This window comes from Lagenorhynchus albirostris, chromosome 12 (genome assembly GCF_949774975.1).
Source record: "Lagenorhynchus albirostris chromosome 12, mLagAlb1.1, whole genome shotgun sequence".
Classification (NCBI taxonomy): Eukaryota; Metazoa; Chordata; class Mammalia; order Artiodactyla; family Delphinidae; genus Lagenorhynchus; species Lagenorhynchus albirostris.
Genome location: NC_083106.1, coordinates 14,357,731 through 14,382,174, shown reverse-complemented (window position 1 = coordinate 14,382,174; position 24,444 = coordinate 14,357,731). Strand labels below are relative to the sequence as shown.

Sequence of the window (24,444 nt, the reverse complement as noted above, 5' to 3'; positions counted from 1 at the left end):
CACGTTTCCTATAGACCAGACGTTTCAATCAGTGAATCAGAAATTAAACTTACATAATGGATTTAAAACAGCTTACTTTCCGTCACACTTCACATTTTCCTTAATTCTAGTGGCCAGAATTGAAGCTAGGAGAAAGAATATTGGTTTTGGAGTCAGCAGGCTTGGTTTGGAAGGATGTCCCTTCTGCTTTCTTGGTTTGTTGTCTACAGCAGAGTGTGTAAGAGGGGAGAGGATAAGAGAGACACACTGAGCAGGGTGGCTCAGAGGCGAGGCTCTTGGGTTTTTAATATAGGCTCCAGAATCGTTTGGCTGTGTGATCTGAGGCATATGACTTTACCTCTTTGAACTTCAGTTTCTTGTATGTAAAATGGGAAAATAATTTAAGGATCTACCTCTTACAGTTATCGTTAGGATTGAATGATGTAATCTACATATGGTACTCAAGACAAGCCCAGCACATAATTGATGCTCAGTGTTTTAATGTCCTTTTCCTAGTTATTTACTTTTATCTAGGGATTAAAATAAATGTATGGTTATTTTAAGAGTACAGACATATGGAAAGAGTTCCTGGAAATGAGAAATTATCAGACAGGATAAATTACTAAAGAAGTTAAAGATCTCTTTAAAATCATAGAATCACAATGTTGGAAGTGACCCTAAGGTCTTTTAGAATCTAGATCATCAAACTCTCTATTTGAAATGAGAATCATCTCTAAAATGTCCCTGTCTAGCTAGTACCCAGCCTTCCCTTGAACTCCTCCAGAGGCAGGGAACTCACCGGAGGTCCACTTCCTGTGTGCAGTCTTAATTGTTTGACAGTTCTTCACTGTAGCAAGTCAGGATCAAAATCCCTATAATTCACGTCCTCATCCTGGTTCTCTCTTTTTTTCCAGTTTTATGGAGATACAATCGCTATACAGTACTGTATAATTTTAAGGTGTAGAGCATAATGGTTTGACTTACATACATCGTGAAATGATTACACAATAAGTTTAGTGAACATCCATCATCTCGTATAGATACAAAATTAAAGAAATAGAAAATTTTTTCCTTGTGATGAGAACTCTTAGGATTTACTCTCTTAACAACTGTCCCGTATAACATACGGCAGCGTTCATTATACTTATCATGTTGTACATCACATCCCTAGGATTTATTTGTCTTTTAAGTGGGAGTTTGTACCTTTTGACTGCCTTCATCCAATTCCCTCTTCCCCTACCTCCCACCCCTTGTAACCGATGAGTTTGTTTTTGAAGTATATTTGTCCTACAACACTATGTTGTATTTGTCCTACAACACTATGTCGTTCCTGTTATGCAACATAGTGATTTGATATTTCTGTACATTTCAAAATGATCATCATGGTAAGTCTATTTACTGTCAGTCACAATAAAAGGATATTACGTAATTATTGATTATATTCCCCAATGTACATTTCATACCCATGACTCACTTATTTTGCAGCTGGAAGTTTGTACATCTTAGTCTCCCTCACCTACTTCTTTCCTTCCCTCATCCCCCTACCCTCTGGCAACCACCTGTTTGTTCTCTGTATCTATGACTCCATTTCTGTTTTGTTATGTCTGTTCATTTGTTTTTTATTGCACATATAAATTGCACATATAAATGGAATCACACAGTGATTCTGTGTCTTTCTCTGTCTGACTTATTTCACTTAGCATAACACCCTCTAGGTCCATCCATGTTGTTGCAAATGGCAAGATTTCATTCTTTTTTTATAGCTGAGTTTATAGCTGAGTTATATACATTCTTATAGCTGAGTTTATAGCTGAGTTATATATATATATAATGCTGCAAGGAACATAGGGGTGCATATATCTTTTCTAATTAGTATTTTCATTTTCTTTGGATAAATATCCAGGAGTGGAATTGCTGGATGATATGGTTGTTCAATTTTAATTTTTTTGAGGAATCTCCATATTGTTTTCCACAGAGGCTGCACCAATTTACATTCCACCAACTGTCAACAAGGGTTTCCTTTTCTCCACATCCTCACCAACACTTGCTATTTGTTTTCTTGTTGATAATAACTGTACTGACTGGTGAGAAGTAATCTCTCATTGTGGTTTTGATTTTCAGTAGTGATGTTGAGCATCTTTTCATGGATCTTTGGTCATCTGTATGTCTATTTGGAAAAATGTCTATTCAGGCCCTCTGCCCATTTTTCAATCTAGTTGTTCTCTTTTTTTTTTTTTTTTTGCGGTACGCAGGCCTCTCAGTGCCGTGGCCTCTCCCGTTGCAGAGCACAGGCTCCGGACGCGCAGGCTCAGTGGCCATGGCTCACGAGCCCAGCCGCTCCGCGGCATGTGGGATCCTCCCGGACCGGGGCACGAACCCGCGTCCCCTGCATCGGCAGGCAGACTCCCAACCACTGTGCCACTGTGCCAAAAGGGAAGCCCTTTTTTTTTTTTTCCCCTGATGTTGAGTTGTATCAGTTCTTCGTATATTTTGGCTTTTAACCTGTTAAAAGATTTATTGTTTGCAGATATCTTCTTCCATTCAATAGGCTGCCTTTTCATTTTGTTGATAGTTTCCTTTGCTGTGCAACAGCTTTTTAGTTTGATGTAGTCCCATTTGTTTATTTTTGATTTTGTTTCCCTTGCCTGAGGAGACAGGTCCAAAAAAATATTATTAAGACTGATGTCAAAGAGCACATAGCCTATGTTTTTTTTCTAGAAGTTTTATGGTTTCAGGTCTTACATTTAAGTTTTTAATCCATTTTGAATTTATTCTTGTGTATGGTGTGAGGAAGTAGTCCAGTTTGACTCTTTTGCATGTAGCTGTCCAGTTTTTCCAATGCCATTTATTGAAGAGGCTGTCTTTTTCCCACAGTATATTTTTGCCTCATTTGTTGTAGATTAATTGCCCATATAAATGTGAGTTTATTTCTGGGGTCTCTATTCTATTCCGTTGATCTACATGTCTGTTTTTGTGCCAGTACCACACAATTTTGATTACTGTAGCTTTGTGTAATAGTTTGAAAGCAGGGAGCATGATGCCTCCAGCTTTTTCTTCTTTCTGAAGAAGGTTTTGACTATTTGAGGTCTTTTGTGTTTCCATACAAATTTTAGACTTATTTGTTCTAGTTCTGTGAAAAATAACATTGGTATTTTGATAGATATTGCATTGAATTTGTAGATTGCCTTGGGTAGTATGGTCATTTTAACAATATTAATTATTTCAGTCCATGAGCATGGTATATTTTTTTTATCTGTTTCTGTCATCTTTAGTTTCTTTCATCAGTGTCTTATAATCTTCTGAATACAGGTCTTTTACCTCCTTAGATTTATTTCTAGATATTCTATTCTTTTCGATGTGATTGTAAATGGGATAGTTTTCTTGATTTCTCTTCCCAATAGTTCATTGTTAGTATATAGAAATGCAACAGATTTTTGCATATTAATTTTGTATCCTACAACTTTACTGAATTCATTGATGAGTTCCAGTAGTTTTTTGGTGGCATCTTTAGGATTTTCTGTGTATAGTATTATGTCATCTGCAAACATGACAGTTTTGCTTCTTCCTTCACAATTTGGTTTCTTTTTATTTCTTTTTCTTGTCTGATTGTTGTGGCTAAGACTTCCAATACTATGTTGAGTAAAAGTGGCAAGAGTGGGCATCTTTATCTTGTTCCAGACCCTAGAGGAAATGCTTTCAGATTTTCACCATTGAGTATGATGTTAGCTGTGGGCTTGTCATATATATGGCCTTTATTATGTTGAGGTATGTTCCCTCTATGCTCACTCTCTGGAGAGTTTTTTTTTTTTATCATAAATGGATGTTGAATTCTGTCAAAATCTTTTTCTGCATCTATTGAGACGATCATATGATTTTTATTTTTCAATATATTAACGTAGTATATAACACTGATGGATTTGGAGATGTTGAAACATCCTTGCATCCCTGGGATAAATCCCTCTTGATCATGGGTATGATCCTTTTAATGTAGTGTTAAAATTGATTTGCCAATTTATTGTTGACGATTTTTGCATCTATGTTTATCAGTGGTATTAGCCTGTAATTTTCTTTTTAGTGATTCTTTGTCTGGTTCTGGTATCAGGATAATACATGGCCTTGTGGAATGAGTTTGGAAGTGTTCCTTCCTTTGCAATTTTTTGCAACAATTTGAGAAGCATAGGTGTTAACTCTTCTCTAAATGTTTGGTAGAATTCACCTATGAAGCCATCTGATCCTGGAATTTTGTTTGTTGGAAGTTTTAAAATTACTGATTCAATTTTATTACTGATGTTTGGTCTGTTCATATTTTCTATTTCTTCCTGATTCAGTCTTGGAAGATTGTATGTTTCTCGGGATTGGTGCTGGCTGAGTGGCCCAGGGTGTCCCAGAGCTGGTGTTGGCTCCTTCGTGTGTGGGCTGGGTCCTGACATGGCAGGTTCCTGGGTTGCAGTGGTCCTGGGTCTGTTGTCTGCCTGTGGGTGGGGTTGGTTCCTGGGGTGACTGGCTGAGGGGCCCAAGGTATCTCAGAGCTGGTGTTGGCCTCTTAGTGGCTGTGGCCAAGTAATGTCAGCTGGCTGCTGGTCTTGGGGGTTCCAGGGCTAGTGCAGGTGCACAGGTGGGTGGAGCCTGGTCCTGGGCATTCTGGTGGGTGGGCTAGTGGATTATGGGGTTCTAAGGCAGCCAGCCAGCCTACTAGTGGTGCTGTATCCCTTCCCAGCTAGCTACTTGGCCTGAGGCATCCCAGTACTGGTGCCAACAGGATGGTGGGTAGGTCTGGGTCCTGGCGCTCATAAGCTAGAGGAGCTCACCATTCTAAAATGGTGAGTAATTAAAATGAAAATAAACACTAAGCTGATATCTGCTCGTATTATAAAAGATTAAAAATGTTCATAAGGCTCCAAAGTAAAATTAAAAATCATCTCTCCTTCCACTTCTAGCCTCAAACTCTTGTTTGAACCTCTGATATTACCATTAAGACTTTAAAACAATACATTTCTGTTCCTGATTCAACAACCTGATATAGTATTTTTAGATGTTCTGCTATGATATATGATGAATTTAATGCCTCCTACTTTTTACTCCCATCGTTCTGCATTCCAGTTTTTATTTTATTATTGTATTTACCTTGTCAAGGTTTGTAATATTTTCATTCTGTTCTGTAACTATAATTAAGTTTTCAATGCTTTGTCTTTAGGTTCATTCAACACATTTAAAGTAAATTAAAACAGAATTTAAAATAACATGATTGCATAAATATTTTTATTATGGGTCTAATCCTAGCATGTGATGCAGAACTCATTCCATTTTGACAATGTCCCTCTTGAAATTTCAGCTGGGAACTGTCCATGGTCCTCCAGGCACAGTCTGACCAGTTCAGGGCAGAGCGTTTTGCAGTACTGAAGCGAAGCCCAGGAACACACTGGCCTCATGGACAGTTAAACTTATTGTTAACTTGTATCGGGTTTGTCAATAATGGGAATTTCAAATTTAAGTTGAATTCTTATTATTTTCCAGGGTTGATTATGCCACTGGGACAGCTCAGATTTGGGAAAGGTCTTCCTCATTTTGAAGTAAAATGTTACTCTACAGCTTCCACTCTAATAGATCACGGAATTGCAGGGCCAAAGCATATTGTGCATATTACATGTTTTAGATATTTATATCAAAATTATACCCATTCACACTTCCACCAGCAATGTATGAGAGGACATGTTTGGGGGAATTTCTGAGTTTATTTGTTAATGTTAACTGTAGTAGGTAGAAATAACCAACGAATTTTTAATCTTATGAAATTTGTCTAGGGTTGGATGAATTAAGCTCAAGCCAGAGGTTTTCTACCCTGATGATAATTAGTCATTTTAGTTTTGAGAGGCAGTTTGATCTCAGGCCTATCCAAATCCATAGGATGGTTAGCAACATTGTAATAGGAATCAATTGTGTTTTAAAAACACAAACCTTTGAATGATTTCATTCCTTAATGCATTTAATTGGGAAATTAAATTGAACACCTTGATCTTATTATTTACAAATGTTTTTGTTAAAAGTAATTGTGAAGGGGTCATTATACTTTGTTGCATTAGTAGCACTGAATCTAAAGATTTGTTAATTTAAAAATTTTTTAAAGTGATCCCTGTCACTGTCTTGATAGGGTCTGTGCTCATTTGCCTGTGCGATTTCTTCTGTGGAGGTCAGCCCTGATTTTACTCTCAGGGAGCTACTTGTTTCTTGTTCTGTGTGTCAGTGTGCTCTGACAGCAGTCCCGAGGTCCTGGCCGGCGACACCAATGTCACATTACTTCAGTGTATCCTTGAGGTAGCCATGCAACAAGACTCGACTCTAGCCGCTGTCTCCCAATAGCTCTACAAGTAATTGCATTTTCAGTCTGAGGACATCTGTTTCCAGCAGATCGGCCGCGTGCCTCTGAATTCTGAAGCGCTTAATCAGAGCACTGGGGGAGCAGGTCCCCAAGGCCTTGTCGCTGGCTCCCGAGTCTGCATTTCATACGAGAAACAGCATATAGTTCTGTGGACTGAAATGTGTCCAGAAAAAAAAAAATCTGACCTGCTGCCATGTGCCACTATATTCTATGACCACAAAAGAATTTTCTGATTTTTATTAGACGTAAGCATTGGTGCTTTGGATTTGTTAAAGAAGACTGTTTTGACCCTGGTCTCTAAGGCAGTGAGAAAACAGTCTGATATTGGGGTGGAAAAAATGTCTCATAGCTGAAATATTTTAATGGTGTTTATTGGTCTCCTGCTGTAAGCTGCTGATTGATTAGTTTATTCCAAACTGACAGTAAGTCTATAGTACTCAAGTGCCTGATATATTTTTTGTGTATTTTTAGGATCTTTTGTAAATTCCTGGTTAAAAATGTCTCTCCATTGGTCATGGAAACTCCCCTCTTTTGCATTAGGGACTTTCTTTCAATGTAAAAGTTAATATGTAATTTCCTATCAAGTTTTAGAACTCTGAGGGGATTAGGATTAATTTTCAGCCCTGCATCATCGAACGTAGGACCTCAGTTTTCTAACCACACATTAGATGGTAGTTTCTGAGTAATACATGGGCCCAATTTATTATCGCCAAGGCTGATACTAGTTACTCTAATTGAGCAACTACTGTATTACTATCTGAAAAGAAATCTGTAAAGTGTTAAAATATTGTATTTGTGATAAAGTGTACATAATTTAATTAGCAGTAATAATGGGACTTCTCTGCACAGATGACTGATTTGGAAAGGCAGTGGGGAAATGGAGCTGGTGCCAGGACCTGGAGAAGCAAAGCATTTCACAAACTAGTTTCTATAATTAGTTTAGTTATTACATCTCAGAAAGGGGCAGCTTTCTCTAACTACCTACATCCACTGGATGACTTTTCATTCAAATTGATGCCCAAGACTTCCTTGATTTAAAAAAAAAATCACCAGAAAAAAAAAAGGAAGATATTCTCTTTCTTTTTTTTAAAATAAAAGGTAGGAGGTAGCATTTCAAGTAACATTCTTCCTGTCTTCAAGCTCTAATGCAAAAGGGATGATTGCATTTTAACTAGCAGCCTGAAATGTCAACTGGCCAGTTTAGACGTAGAATCTGTTATTTGACGATATGGTTTCTTTTTAGTTATTTTTGCCCCTAACATACTATTTTAAATAAAAACCAAAAATGTGTTTGCCATTTACCTAGACTACAGTATTATAGCAGTGCTGGCTAACCGACTGCTTAATCTTATTTGATGTGAATTCACTTAATTGGGAACTTGATGTCCACAAGTGTTTTTTTTTTTTTTTTAAATGAATTTTAAAGATATCCTTTTTATGCCTCTTTGGACCATTCTACATATAGTAAATAGAAGTAGGTGTACTAGTAACTTTCTCAATGCCCTTTATTTTTACAAACCTAATCATACATATCATATTCTTTGAAATTATTCTTCTCAGTATGGTACTCTATCTCCCTCTAACTCTTAATCCTCCCACCCACCAAATGGCTACTCCTTTCTACTTCCTTTCTTCGGGTCCTATCAGTATTGGTTTTATTTTTATGAGACAGGGGGATACACAGTCAATGAATATTGAAAGAAAGATTTTACTCTCCTTTTTTTTTTTTTTTTTTTTTTCGGTATTCGGGCCTCTCACTGTTGTGGCCTCTCCCGTTGCGGAGCACAGGCTCCGGACGCGCAGGCTCAGCGGCCATGGCTCACGGGCCCCGCCGCTCCGCGGCATGTGGGATCTTCCCGGACCGGGGCACGAACCCGTGTCCCCTGCATCGGCAGCCGGACTCTCAACCACTGCACCACCAGGGAAGCCCTACTCTCCTTTATACAATGATTTTTTATGATAATTCTACCTGTTATTTAAAATAGTTTTAAGGGGAGACATCTTCATTCAAATAACTTTTAGTGACTTATTAGGACTCTGAGGGTTTACTGTTTACTCAACATCAATTTCCATTTATACCAAACTTAAGAACACATAGGCCTGTAAACATATTCTATATATGGATCGAATCTAGTAGTATGTTAGCCAATGATTTGTTTTTATTAACTCTTTCCAGAGGTCCACATAGAAAAGGCTTATATGTCAGTTTCCTTCTTTTTTTTTCTAGCCCTGATTTTATATCCCTTCTCTTTTTCAGACATCTAAATTTACCTAACATAGCTTTACAATTGAACAACTTTATGAAGAGAGGATAGGGCACCTAAAATTAAAAATGGAATGAGCATTTAACCCTAACTCCTTGAACTTATTAGCAAGCAAGGTAAATGAGAAGCAAATGCAGGTTCCCCTCCTTAGCTGATAATGCTACTGTCCTCACTTTCCGAAATTATTTTAGGACTTGCTCAGTGCTGTAGAGGAGAAAGAAGCTCTTGAAGGGGAAGTTAAGATCCTCCAGGAAAGGCTGCTTGCTGGCCAGCGGGTCTGGGATGCCTCAAAGCAGGAGCTGAACCTCTTGAAGGGAAGCCCTCTGGAGTTGGAGAAGAGTTTGAAGGCCAGTGTGGATGCAGCCACAGCCTTGCAGAGCGAGTACTCCTCATTTAGGGAGAAAATTGCAGCCCTCCTGAGGAGGAGCTCGGGCACGCTTAGGCCCACGGAGGATGCCATTCTGGAGAGGATTCGAGAAATGGGCGACCGGGAAGAGAGCGGGAAACGGGTGAGTGGGCGATGGCTGTGTACAGGCTTCTGAAGGACAGTCAGATCCTTCATTCAGCATACTCAGTAAGCGAGTGGGTTGTCTGAGTTAGTTAAAAGTAGCATTTAAATGTGGTTGTACTACTTTCGATTATATATTACAGTCCCGAAGCCTGACCGCATACTGCCATGCAGGTTCTGGACTCAGAGCTACCCGGGCTGAATCTTGGTCTCTACTGCACACTCACTTGCTCCAGATGGGACCTTGGGCAGGTTCCTGAGAGGACAGCCTCTGAGATTTTGTTTCCTGGCCTGCTGTACGGGAACAGCCCAGGGTCCACACCCCTTGTCTGCAAACCTTGGAGCCTGCTGTGGTTTTGAATTCAGAATTTTTCAGTGTTTAGGAAGGTAAAATTGTCCCCAGAAAGGTAATGGAGAAAGCACCCTTCCATATTCCTCCTCAGTGGGGTCTGGGACAGCACCCCATAATCACCACATTCATCTTCTGTGGCCAAAGCTGTGAGCAGCTCTGCTGCGTGGGACCCACCAAGACTGTGAATAGCCTCGGTCACTTCAGGTCAGGGTTTGTTGCCACATCCTGTTAGGTCAAGCTTTGCTAGCAAATAACTTTTGGAAAAAAACCGTCAGCTTTCAGATCCTTTTGGATTTTGCAATTGTAGATAAGAGTTCCTGGACCTGCAACTGTATCTGCCTCTTCAGGTTGTTGTTTGTTGTAAGCATTAAATGAAAAAAAATTGTTGGGAAGTCCTTAACACTGTCTGGCAAATAGCAATACTAAACATTAACTATTGCTGCCCTGGCCCCTCCTCCCCTTCTCGCCTCCTTTTCCTGATGTGTTGGTACCTGGAACAGTCTTTCAGGGGACCTATTTAACAAGTGGATTTAAAAATGGTTGAAATCACACGTATGATTGAAGCTTGCTTAATTTTGTTACCTTATTTATGTTATTAACAAGTCTCATTTTCTATAAAGCTTTGCTTAGCTGAGTTAATTTCAGCCCACACTCTGTTTAAACTATCCTCAAATCCAGATTATTGAAGTCCTAATTAATGAGGTTTTAAGGTAAATAATATCCAAATTCTATGTATAATTCCATTAGGAACTATTTCTTCTATTGAGTTCATTTTTTTGCTTGAAAGGAGAAAATACACTTTTCCTCCTTTTAATGATCCTAAAAAACTCAAAGTGATCACTAACTCAAAGTTCGGGGCTGCATTTGTAAATTTCCTTTAGTGATGAAACTTCTTTTAAAAAATAAATTTATTTATTTATTTATTTTTGGCTGCGTTGGGTCTTCGTTGTGGTGCGCGGGCTTCTCCTTGCAGTGGCTTCTCTTGTTGTGGAGCACGGGCTCAAGGTGCACAGGCTTCAGTATTTGCAGCATGTGGGCTCAGTGATAGTGGCTCGTGGACCCTAGAGCGCGTGGGCTTCAGTAGTTGTGGTGCACGGGCTTAGTTTCTCCATGGCATGTGGGATCTTCCTGGACCAGGGGTTGAACCTGTGTCCCCTGCATTGGCAGGTGGATTCTTAACCACTGTGCTACCAGGGAAGTCCCTATAAAACATTTTTAATTCCCTTTAAAACTGCAAAATTCACATGTACTCCAGGAGCAGCCCTAGTGACTCCTTTGTTCAAGTGCAGGATTCTCTGTGGATATAAAATGTTCACCCCTGTAACATGTGTGGGTCTCTGAGAGTGACTCAGTTTATCTTGTGATGCAGTACACATATAGGTCCTGGATTGGGGAAGGGAATTATTTACAGGACTGGGAAAAACTTCAAGTGACTTACCTTGAATAGTAATAGACGTACTCCCAATAGCTAATGGATCTTTGCCATTTCATTTTATTGCTTCCCTCTTCTATTTTCCCAAAACTATTTTAATTCCAGCATGTGAAACATGGCATAAAGTTGTCAGCATGAAGTATATGTTTATTTTCTAAAGCAAAATGATGTAAATTGGTTAAGCTGGATATGCCTTCTCCCTCTCCTCATAAAAATGAGAATGATTCAGTGTTTTTAGTGCCTTTGTCCACCTTTCCTACCCTGTAATTTTTTTCAGTAGCTGCTCTCACTATTTAGAAGCCTGAAATCAAGCATATAGCTGGCACCTTGTGTGACTCCTCTTCAAGTAAAATCAGGAGAAAATGGATTCCATATATTGTCTTAGAAATGTTTCTGAAGAATGGGAGCTTTGCAGTTTGATGAATCTGTTTGTTGAGGAGGCTGCAACGCCCTGCCAGCTGCCGTCGATAAACACACAGTCCACTCTTGAGTAATACCCTTGTGCTCAGGGCCTGGCAAATTCTCCCCTTCACCGTGACTCCTACTTACTGAACATTGCTTTTCTTGTTTACCTCTTCGCTCTTCATTTTCACTCTCCTCTAGTTGCAGTTCGGGGTAGAACTCAGGACACGACCCACACTTTTTCAGTAAGTCATTTCTACTTGTTCCATGCTTTTCTGATTACAACAAAATCTAATTTTCTTTTTAAATGCTTTACTATATCTTAGAGCAGGGTATCTCAGCTATTGACATTTTCTGAGCTGGATAATCCTTTGTTGTAAAGGCCGTTCTGTGTATTGTACGATGTTTAGCAGCATCTCCAGCTTCTACCCACTAGATACCGATAGTACCTCCTCTTCTCCCCAGTTTGTGACAAGCAAAGATGTCTCTAGACATTGCAAAATGTCCCTGGGGCTGGGGGGTGGGCGGTGAAATTGTCCCTAGTTGAAAACCACTCTCTTAGAGGAATGTTCTACTGTCGGGTTCCCAGGAATTCTAAATGAGTATTTCGATGTTATGCAGCCTGAAATTTCAGGACACTCGTAACAAGTGTTTTTGAAATAATGGTTTCTTACACAATGACAGGAAGCTGTGACGTTTTCAGATTTTAGTTTAGAATCTTGAGGCAAAGTGTTTTTTTGTTTGTTTTTTAAGTTTTAGATGTTTCCAAACTGGCTAGTCACCTGGCTGAGAATTGATCTGTACAGAGAAGACGGGACCATGAGTGATTTCCATGTCGTCTCCTTCATTATAGACAAATTAGTACAACCTTACAAAAATTTATCTAGACAGCTCATCTGTTCTGCTTTAGAGCACACACAAGGCTGTACATCCTCCACTGGAGCTTTTCCAGTCTGGTGTGGGAGCTCTGGGGAAGCAATCCGATGCCATAAAGGACCTGATATGTTTCTGCAACTCCCACACTCCCCCTTCTGATCTCATCATTCTGCTCTGTTCTTAATCCTCCAGTATCCTAAACCAAACGTTTGCCCAGAAGCTTCAAGTAGACTTCCTTTGACATTTAATTGTCCAGCATTATGTTATATAGTCACCCCTGGCTACAAGGGCATCTGGGAAAGTACACAGATAGAGATTTCAGCTCTCCCAGCCTCTATAGTGTATTAGTTTCCTAGAATGGCCATGACAAAGTACCACTACCTGAGTGGCTTAAACAACAGAAATGTATTGTCTCACAGTTCTGGAGGCTTGAAGTCCAAAGTTAAGGTGTTGGAATTGGTGTCTTCTGAGTGCCGCAGGGGAGAACCTGTTTCGCACCTCTCACCCCAAAGTTAAGGTGTTGGAATTGGTGTCTTCTGAGTGCCGCAGGGGAGAACCTGTTTCACGCCTCTCACCTGGCTTCTGTAGCCTCAGGTATTCCTTGGCTTATGGACCATGATCTCTCTGTGTCTTCACATAATTTTCCTTCTACTTGTGTGTCTCTCTTTCCAAATTTCCTCTTTTAATAAGGACACCAGTCCTATTGGATTAGGGCCCATCCTCAAAACCTCATTTTAACTTGATTATCTCTGTAAAGATTCTGTTTCCAAACAAGGTCACATTCTGAGGCACCAGGGGACTTCCCCACATCTCTTTTGGGGTGACCCAATTCAAGTCATAATAAAAGTTGACATACACAACTTTTATTATGTATGTCATACTTTTATTATGTATGACAGGTGTAGGGCTAGCCTGTCCATAAAGTTGGCCATACATACTGACAAGAAGGAGGGATAATTTGATTGGTTCCTGATAACTTATTTTTTGTATTTCTTAAGTGAAAATCTAGTTTCAATAATCAGAAGAGAAGTGTCCATGTCGAAAAGGCACTGGCCCTTAAGTGACCTGAGTGGCTCTCTCTTCAGTTTTGAGCTCTTGTGTTTCCATTGGGTTTAATCTTAGGGCAAAAGTTGCCTCTCTGGAAAAATCAACAACTACTTGTCCTTGGGAAGTAAATTAATTCTGTGAGGGCATTATGACTTCACTTCCAAAATCCAAGCTGCTTGTTTTTGAAGTATGGTTTATTTCAGGGCCTTCTTTTTGTTTTTAAAGAATTGAGATATGTATTCTTTATTACAATCCACCCCCTCTTCCCTGCCCTATTCCATGTATCTCTAGTGTTGAAATCCCTGGCACATCTTGTGCCACAGAGTATCAGAGATATATTAACAAATGGTACTAAGAAAAAGGAGGAGAAAAAAAAAAAGGAAAGAAAATCACATTTCTTGGTGTGAGAAACACAACACAACTTTACAGTTTCGATGGGACACATATTTTCACCCGGGCATTGGCATTTGGTGTTCCCAAGAACTGAGTCAGATTGGAATGTTAATTTATTTGAATAAAAATATGTAAATTTAACTTTGAAAAGACTTGGTGGTATCATATTCATGGAGATCTAGGTAAGCGTATGAAGGTAAGTTCTGTGGTACATAGAATATAGGGAAGTTCATAGCTGTTTGCTCCTCTCTGGACGCCAGAATCTTGGCAGGGAGGTTGGGTAGGTTCTGCACAGGTCAGCCATCCTGGTGTTTTTAAAAGTTACACTCTGCTGAGTCTGCAGGTTCCATGGAACGCTTTCAGGTCCACCCAGGGTGACCTCTGATTCAACACATTTATTCCTTATTTGTCTTTACCAGAAAGACTTCTAGTTGAAAAACAGGCTCTATGGGCTGAAAAGAGTTTGAGAAACACGATATAACATAATTCCTGAAAGGCTCCATAAACTATGACAAAAGCAAAGGACTGAGTGAACCCACATACTGGAGGAGTAATACTGATGATAAAAGTGGATGCAGCTAAGAATAGAACTACCATACGACCAAGCAATCCCACTACTGGGCATATACCCTGAGAAAACCATAATTCAAAAAGAGTCATGTACCACAATGTTCATTGCAGCTCTACTTACAGTAGCCAGGGCATGGAAGCAACCTAAGTGTCCATCATCGGATGAATGGATAAAGAAGATGTGGCACATATATACAATGGAATATTACTCAGCCATAAAAAGAAATGAAATTGAGTTATTTGTAGTGAGGTGGATGGACCTAAAGACTGTCATACAGAGTGAAGTAAGTCAGAAAGAGAAAAACAAATACTGTATGCTAACACATATATATGGAATCTAAAAAAAAAAAAAAAAGGCTCTGAAGAACCTAGGGGCAGGACAGGAATAAAGACGCAGATGTAGAGAATGGACTTGATGACACGGGGAGGGGGAAGTGTAAGCTGCTACGAAGTGAGAGAGTGGCATGGACATATATACACTACCAAACGTAAAATAGATAGCTAGTGGGAAGCAGCCACATAGCACAGGGAGATCAGCTCGGTGCTTTGTGACCACCTAGAGGGGTGGGATAGGGAGAGTGGTAGGGAGACACAAGAGGGAGGAGATATGGGGATATATGTATACGTATAGCTGATTCACTTTGTTATAAAGCAGAAACCAACACACTATTGTAAAGCAATTATACTCCAATAAAGATGTTAATAAAAAAAAAGTGGATGCAATATGTTGAACTTCAGTTGGGTATGGGATACCGGGCTACTCGGATTATCTAATTTAGTTCAGCTGCTCATCATAGCAAAGTCTATGAGTTTCAGAGAGGTTAATTTCTTGCTTCAGTTAACACACTGGTAAGTGGTAGAGTGAGAACTTGGAATCAGGACTGACTTTAAAGTCCCTGTTCCACAGTCTGGTCTACATCAGGTGTCTGCTTCTTCCTTCAGGGTCATTATCACTCTCTGAGTCTAGTTACTGCACTTGCTCGAGGTCATTACTGATTGATTTCCATTGAAGACTTTGCTCTCCTCTGGTAAGGTCTGCAGCGTGTTGACTGTGGCTAAGTGATCACACAGTTTTCCATCTCTTCAGCTGAGATTTTCTGCATCTGTTAGCTCTTTGGTTTCATTCTCTTTGCCAGGTGAACTGTGAGATAGGAGAACTGTGGAAGGATCTTCAGGTGGAAAGACTTACTTTCTACTGGGAGTCCAATGTGAAACCGCATTTTCAGTTGCACAGAAACGTGTCATCCCTTGTACAACATAGTATCATTAGACAGCCCCTTAGGAGCCAGTGTCTTGAGGACGTTGTTTGATAGCCCTTGTTCTGTAGGTTACTTTGTATATGGTACTTAATGCATTTTTGCATTAAGGTCAGATCTACTATTGCACTAAAGGTAGGAAACATGAAATGAGGGTTCTTAAAGCCTCATAGTCTATAATGAAATTATAAATTTCCTTTGAAAATGGAATTCCTTGGATATGATGCTGAGCAGCTTGCCATCAAATAGCTGATTTCAAACACCCAAAGGAGTATAGAATTAATTGAATTATAGGCCTCGGACCTTGAGAGCCTTAGAAGGACAAAATTAGAGAGTTCAGAGATTAAGTAATTTAACCTTCCTTGATTGGCCAAATTCTAGCCTTCTCCAGTGACTGGGAACTCCACTGCCTGACATGTGAAGATGCTTAAAATATGAGGTAAAAACAAACCCACAGAATTGCATATATAATATCTCAACTATATTTTAGCAATACATACAAATAAATTATTAAAAAATATTAATAGTTGTTGCCTCTGGGTGGTGGGATCATGGGAATTAGTTTTGCTTATTTACACTTTTGTGTTTGTCCGTAATGAATCTTCTTATACAGTGAGTATGTATCACTTTGAAATTATTGGGGCTGGGGGAAATTCTTTACCTTCGAGTAAGATTCTTTGATTTATACGTTTTGGTCCTCAACTTGAGCTCTGAGGGCAACTCAGAACAAATCCTACTATTCTTCTATATAATCGCTTTTTAAAATAGTTGAAGACAGCTTGAATGTCTTCTTGCCTTTAAATTTGGTTGTTTGTAGATAGGCAAACAGGAATTTTTTTTTTTTTAACCTGAGACTGTAAGCCTGAGACCGTCAAGATATATTAATTTCTGTGAGAATGGTACTGAGTATTATGTAAATATCTACTACTTTTCCCCTTTCTTCTTCCAAAATAAACCATCAAAGCCAAACAAATTTATCACCTCAAACTTGGTGTTTTTATCGAATTCAACATTTTCTGAAAATTGGATTTGGCAGAATCAATTTGAGTAATCTCAAAGTGTACTTGAGGTGTTTGGTAAATTTAAGTTCTTGGTTTAAGGGAAGGTCAGGACAGAGAGGGAAACTCCAGGAAAGGATGGAAGCGTTGGGCAAGGTAGGGGGTTGTGTAGAGTTTTGGGTCCTTTAATGGAGAAATAGTGATTTTATGCTTTAGAAGAGGAGGTGGTGATCAGATTTCCTTGCCTTCTTATACTCTGCTATTGACCGTATTTAGAGTCATTATATTAGTGGAATTTTGCCCTTTCAAATGCTGAAACGATGACATTACTCCAAAACTATTCAGCACAGACGCAGTACCACTGCACTTCAGTGCATGAGTAACCAATATGCAATAGAAAGTTCTAAAAAAAGCTTGAAAAAATATCTTTCTGCCCTTGAATTCCTGATAATGTCTCAAGGTTACCTATCAAGATTACCTCATTGTATAATCTTAATCTGGTATATGTGGTGAAAGAGTTTCTCTGGAAAACTCAAAGTACTTTGAAAACTCAAAAGTTTTCAAAGTACTTTCTGTCTGAATTCTTTTTCCAACTAAACTTTGAAACTCCTAAATTAATAGTAGTTTTAGGAGTAAGTGTTTTCCCGAAATACTTCTCGAGGAACCTGTTTAAGGAATTATATAAAAATTAAAAATACCAGTAAAATATTTTATTAGCTAACGAATGTAGATTTATTTCAAGCAGAGGCAAATACAGCTATCCATTACCTATTTTTTTAAGTTAATTGTTGCAGAGAATCTGGAAGCTGGTGTTATAAACAGTTTTGTCCCTTCGGCTAAGCAGTAGATTTTAACACTTTGTTGCATCTGAAACAAGGCTTATCCTTGTTCTGTTTCTTTGTTTCCAGATGGTCTCCCAGCTTGAAGCCCAAATATCTGAGCTTGTTGAACAGTTGGGAAATGAGTCTGGGTTTCACCAGAGAGCTCTACAGAGAGCCCAGAAAGCAGAAAAGAAGTTGGAGACTCTTCAGGGTCAGCTGACACATCTGGAGGGAGAGCTGGTCTCTGGAGATGTTTTGCGAGACAACTTGAATTTCGAGAAGCAAAAAGTAATAACCTGAGGGCATGTCTGTGGGTGGAAACATCTGCTGCAGTATAAAATTTCACCTGGAAATATTTTGAATTTTGCAGTACTTTGGTAGATTGGTTAAGTTCTGAGTTCTGAGTAAATTTCAAGGAACAGTGGATGTTGTTTTGGTGTTCCTTGCTATTGTTTGGAGCTTCCTTGATTCAAGTTAATTCAATTAAATTCAACAGGTATTTATTGAACGTCTGTTATATATGAGACTCTGAAGGTTTGGGGGGTAAGGTATAACACGCAGTTCTTGACCATAAAACCTCATGATTCAGTAGAGGAGACAGACATTCAAATAGTTTGCTGTACTATAAGGCTATAAGTGTTATAATAGATGTATTGATCAACAGAGTCCTCTAGGAGTCCAGTGAAGGGAGTGATAAATTCTGGATGAGGGGAGGATTTTACAGTGGAGGAGATAATCGAGTTCACCTTCGAAGGATAAGTAGGGTTTTAGTGGAGAGAAAGAGCAGATACTGTAGGGGAGACAGTTTGAACAAAAGCATGAAAGTTGCAAGTGCATAGTATATTCAGAGAGCGCAGAGTAGCTGTTGCCATGTGGCTGGAACGTGGCATTCTTGGCGAGGCTCTGACAGGCGAGCAGATTGGAATGGCTTGGATTATGAAGATTGAGTTCTCTTTATTCTGTAGACTATGACGTGTAATAAGTGACTTCTGAACATCACAGTATTTTAGAAAGATCTCATCACTGTGGAGCTGGGATTGCAGTGTGGAGAGACTCAGAAACGATAGTGGCGACAAGGAAGGTAGAGTGAGAAGAGATGGGGTCTAAGCTTAAGATTTGACCCTGGGAAGACCATTGGTGACATCTGAGTGGCAGTTTTGGTAGAGCGGTGGAGAATAGGAGGGGTGACTAGGAAGAGAAGGGCTAGAGACTTATACGACTACCAAGGCTGGTGACCAAAGAGAAAAGAGGCATGAAGCCAAAGCTATGACAAACAGGATCAGAGCAAGGTTTTATCGGACAGAATGGCAAGGTACATGTTTGTACCTTGTCACGGGCATCTGTAGGGGAAGAAAAAGAGACAAATGGGCTCAAGAGCATAGGTGCAGAGTTTGGCATGAAAAATACTCTTCAGTTGAAAAATCTGTACTGTGGACACTCATTCATTTTCATCCTCTGTACTTAAAAAAGTTGAGGACGCATCATGCCTGTGTTGAGGGTTGGATATGCAAAGATGCCTAAGAGGTGTCTGTGGGAAATCCTAGTGTCATGGATGAGATGGGCAAATCAGGGCACAATGAGTACAGTTAGTGCTACAATCGAGATAGGTATACAATGCGACAGGAATTCAGATAAAGGAGTAATTACTTCTTCCCTATTTCTGTGTGTGAGGAAATGAGCCATAGTCACACAAGTGGTCACATGTGAGAGGGGCCTGAAAGAATGAGTAGGAACTTGGCAGGCAGAAGTGATGGGGAAGGAATTTGAGGCAGAGGGGACAGCAGGATGGATGAAGAAATAGAGGGTGACAGGGAGACTGGAACATGATGCTTGCCGAGGCAGAGGCAGGAGGCAGCTCTCAAGGTGGCAGGAATAACTGAGGTAGGGCAGGCTGATTACGCGAGGCTTTATCCTGTGGGTAATGGAAAGCCACAGGAGGGTTCTGACTAAAAGAAAGGTTTTTCTGCAGGCAGAGTGGCTCTGAGAGTCTAGAGGCAATCCATATTGCACATTGCTCGTCTCTCTGAGAAAATGTTCTCCTTACCTTCTTCTAGAAATAACTATCCCTTCAAGACTCAGCTCCAATGCCACTTCCTCTGGAAGCCTTTCCTCAGAGGCTGTTCTTCACGCAACACGTACCTGGCTCTGTCACGGCACTAATCACCCTTTTTGTATCCATGTCTTAATTTGTCTTTTCTAGTCAACTCAGAACTTCTTGAGGCCCGGGGAAATCATTTTTTCTGGATTTTTCCAGGGCTTAGAGCAAGAATCAATAAATATTATTTAAATAATAGAAGAAGCATATCAAAGGCAAGACTTTTAGGTAGATCGTTGTCTCTTCCCGCCTTCACTAGGATGACTCATTAATTTTAATTGAGGTTATGCCAAAACAGCTTTCAGTCATGCAATCAAGTTGTGTAAACTGATTCTGCCCATGGTGAATCTTTCATAGATAACTGCCTATAAAATAGTAATAGTTGCCTTACTGCCTAGTAAGGCTAGTAGGTATGTAAGATTGAAAAGCAAAAGTGTATAGAGATTAAATTTAAATACAGGTAATTGAGGTAAATTTAAATAGTAGGCATGTAAGATTGAAAAGCAAAGGTGTATAGAGATTAAATTTAAATACAGGTAATTGAGGTAAATTTAAATAGTAGGCATGTAAGATTGAAAAGCAAAGGTGTATAGAGATTAAATTTAAATACAGGTAATTGAGGTTTATACGACACAGAATATATTCATGCTAAACTGTGATTCAAATGAACCAAATGTACAGGAAACCTGTCAGCAACCTTAACTTTCTGAGGCTTAGCCAAGGTCCTTGAAAAGGCACTTTCTCTGTGGGGTCTTGACTCAGTTCTGCCTTAATCCCCTTGGCCTGCTGTAGATCTTTGAATGCTGAGCGGATGGGTCACATGTAGAAATAGAAAGAGAGGCTTTTATACCTTCGCATGAAAGGTACCAACTCCATTTTATTTAAAATACAAACAGTAGCAGTTATTTCACTTTCATCTGCATAGATTAGAAATGAAATAGTCCATGAGGGGGGCTGACCCAACATTAAGAAGTGACAAACTGGGGCTTCCCTGGTGGCACGGTGGTTAAGAATCCGCCTGCCAATGCAGGGGACACAGGTTCAAGCCCTGGTTAGGGAAGATCCCACATGCTGCAGAGCAACGAGGCCTGTGTGCCACAACTACTGAGCCTGTGCTCTAGAGCCCCCAAGCCACAACTACTGAAGCCTGCGAGCCATAACTACTGAAGCCCGCATGCCTAGAGCCCGTGCTCTGCAACAAGAGAAGCCACCGCAATAAGAAGCTCACACGCTGCAACGAAGACCCAAGACAGCCAAAAAAAGAAGTGACAAACTGATGATTCAGAGACAAAAACAGCCTGTGGTGGTCCTGTCACACAATACAGCAGCAATGTCTGTAACGGCTGTGACTTACAGGAGAGATGAAGTTTTACGTATGCTTTTCAACAAAATTGGAAAATATACACTTACAAATAATTTCATTCTGATGACTGAAATATGGATAGCTCTGTGCTTTAAGCTGGCATGCTTTAGTCATCAGGAAATGATACTTTATACTTGTTTAAACATGTAATTGCCTAAAGATGCCAGATGGATGAGTTATTGCAATGAGAAGGAACTTTCAAAGATAGAACCCAGATCATGAAATTATGTTATAGAAAGCTCATTGATGGATTTATTTATTCATCAAGCACTTAGTAAGGATTAATATCTGGCATGATGAGATAAGCCACAGAAATCAAGTGGAGGAGGATCCTAGGGTAGTTTTGTAACTTTAACCTGTTACAGCTCAATTCCCTGATACAGCTCAATTTTAGAATGTTGTTCCTTTAACTTTGATACATTAAAAACTTTTAAAGACATTTTCTTTTTTTTTTTTTTTTTTGCAGTACGCGGGCCTCTCACAGCTGTGGCCTCTCCCATTGTGGAGCACAGGCTCCGGACGCGCAGGCTCAGCAGCCACGGCTCACGGGCCCAGCCGCTCCGCGGCATGTGGGATCCTCCCGGACCGGGGCACGAACCCGTGTCCCCTGCATCGGCAGGCGGACTCTCAACCACTGCGCCACCAGGGAAGCCCTAAAGACATTTTCTAAAGAATTTTAACTTACAAAAACAAAAATGTTGCCCAAGTTTGTTTGTATGGAGAGCTCTGGTTTCAGCGTGACTTGTAGAAACCAAGAAGTGTAAAATGGCAACCAGCTAATTGGTCAATTTCCACCTTGGAGGCCAGGACCCACTTAGGTGGACAAAATTTCCATGGAAGGTGTGTGGATGAGTGGATCGCAGGGGCTGGATTAGCCAGTAGATCCCAGGAGCTGGGAGGGTCATGGTAGCAGCAGCATGTACCCAAAGCAGAGAGATTCAGATGCAGTCAGGAGCGTGCCACATTTGTCAGGTGGCAGGGTTAAGAAGAGTGTATAATGTTAGACTGAACATCAAGGCCCCTGACCAGGAGAGTCAAGAGAATTTGGACAAGGAACAGAAAGTGGAGCGGGCAAGGTGGTTCAAGAATTCATCACCAAGCACTGGAGTCAGGGGCTGGGCTCTGTACTGGGTTTAATGAGAACTACCTGTAAGCTTGGGAGAAACACAAGGATTCTGTGAGATCACCTGTTAACTCTACTTTTGTGTCCCATTTTCATTTTTGTTCTTGGGTTTAGTATCTTAAATTTCTGGATCAGCTTTCAGAGAAGATGAAGTTGGACCAGATGGCTGCTGAACTTGGCTTCGACACGCGTCTGGATGTAGTTTTAGCTCGTACAGAGCAGCTGGTCTGCCTCGAGAGTGGCACAGTCATTGAAAACAAGACGGTCGCCTACAGTTTACAGAGAAAGGTAGGGGATATTGCTGGTGTTGAGAGAGGAAAATTCTGAGAAACTTAAATCTTGAAAAATAATTTATTTCCACCATATTTGCCAGTGTGGCTAGGAAACATATTATACAAGTATGTATTTAGAAGCTGAGTCTCTGTTTCAAGTCTGAAGGGAACGTAAGTGTATCATCTAAGGTTATGTTTGACTGTGAATAGCTTAAACAAGTAGAAGGGGTTTTTTTGGGTATTTTTTTCCCTCACATCGATTTCTGGAGGTAAGCAGCTTAGAGTGAGTTGGCAGCTCTACTCTGTAAAGTTTCCAAGGACCCAGGCTCCTTTCAGCTCAGTAATTGCCCATCCCTAGCGGGGTCCTTATTGTCATGGTTCACAGTGGTGCCTAGAACCATTATATCTGTGTTCCGGGCAGAAGGTTAAAAAAGAAAGGGATGAAGAAGAGGGATGCAAAAGAACATGCATGAGCTGTCTTTTAAAGGAGGCTCCCAGAGTTTTCTATGTGAACTTGTGTTTATATCCCACAGCTAGAATGTGTTCTGATGGCTAAACCTAGCTGCAAGGGAGGCTGGGAACTGTAGCCTTTACTCTGGGTAGCCACTTGTCTAGCTGAAAAAGTCACTGTTTCTATGACTATGGGAGAAGAGGAGAGCTGGACAACATCTAGCAGTCTCACCTTTATATAAGCTCTCTTGCACTAGAAAGTAGAGAGGAGAAGAGTTTACTTTCCACTCACTCAAAGGAAGACTTAGAAACAGTTTAGACTACATAAATGAATGGATGAAACATAAAAACTTAATTATTATGTAATTATTGGCATTGGGGAAAGAAAGGGGAAAACACAGATGTGTCCTTAGAATAGTTCTTAGGAGAAAATTCTGTGGTAGAATTATCGTGTATAGGCTGCTTAATGAGTCACATCTGGGTTCTCAATTTGGTTCAACCAAGCTGTGTGACATTGGGCAAATTATATACTTCTCTGTCTGTGTTTCCTCATATTTAAGATGGGGATGATGCCTACCTCATGAGGTTGTTAATAAATAGCATTTTTGTACTCTTGGTTCATAGAAGATGCTCTATTCATATTTGACCTCTTCTCCATTTACTGTATCTTAAGGAATATTTTATAAAAGAAAGCAGACAACCCCTAGTACCATCAGAGACATTAAACTGAGCTACAATTCTTTCTGAAGTTCTCAGATAATTGATTTTTCCTCAATATCCAATATTATTCCTTCTTAAGTATTATATAATTATTAAAATGACTAGCATACAGAACTTACCATGGTAAATTTGCAGTAGAGTGAAATTTGACATGAAGAAGCTCAGGAAAGGGAGTTTAGTTAGAGAAATACTAAAAGCGCCTTGTTAAAAAAGGATGTGGGCATGGACATTGCTGTCACTGTTAGACAAGATATTTAAGCTCTCATTTCAGTAAGCCCTTCACACCTTCAAACACTTTACTAATGCAGAATATATAATTAGGGAAAATGGGATGGTCTTTAGCTCTAACATTCTATAATTCTACACGATTCCAATTCCCAGTGTTTGTAAGAGATGAAAGAGGTTCCTGTACTTAATATTCTACTCACTAATTGTGACATATGAAGCCCAGGAGGATTTTTTTCTCCTCATAGAGTCCATAATCTTTTTCTAAAAACCATTACAATTTCTTTCATCAAGTTTGACCGTTGATGCTAAGTGCTATTTGCAGACCCTTTTCAGCCTGGTTTGTGGATGGTATAAGGTCTGGCGTATAGTAAAGACACTAATGAAGCAATGCCTTCTTGAAGTCCCTTCTATTTCTAAGATTTTCAATATATAAACAAAGCTTTCCTCAAAATCTCCTTCATATAGCTTACTTTAAAAATATATCAACTCCCATGTTTGGTGCCACTCAACCTGGTTCTAAGTGATTGAAAGTAGTCGCACTGGGTTTTCGGTACTAATTTACACTTTGTCTTCTTTCAGAAAAGACCCGTAGAAGTATAGTTGCCGTGGGGTGTTGGAGAGGATTTTGTCTGTCTTATTATGTTCTGCTCTTGATAAGCCCATTTTAGTAGTTTTAAAAGTAATTTTACATTTTTATTATGATGCACATAATGTTGGAGGGAATCAGACATTGAAAGCCTACTCCTTTGTGCATTTTCTGTGGCTCTTTTTGTCTCATACTTTGCAGCTACCAAATTAATTCTTGGAAAAATAGGGATAGAAAAATGCAATCAGGAAAATCTGATGGTTTACAAATTAGTCTTATTGAAGTGTAGATAAAGATCAACATTATGTGAGTAAGTCATTTATATTTACTGAC

At 39.8% G+C, this 24,444-nt stretch overlaps 1 protein-coding gene across 1 annotated transcript in view; it reads left to right on the top strand.

Moving 5' to 3' along the window:
- CCDC170 (coiled-coil domain containing 170) overlaps positions 1-24,444 on the top strand; it is a 97,291-nt gene that overhangs the window by 58,491 nt on the left and 14,356 nt on the right. Inside the window, 3 exon segments of the mRNA XM_060168068.1 lie at positions 8,811-9,128; positions 17,362-17,562; positions 21,970-22,143. Coding sequence (XP_060024051.1) covers positions 8,811-9,128; positions 17,362-17,562; positions 21,970-22,143 — 693 coding nt within the window.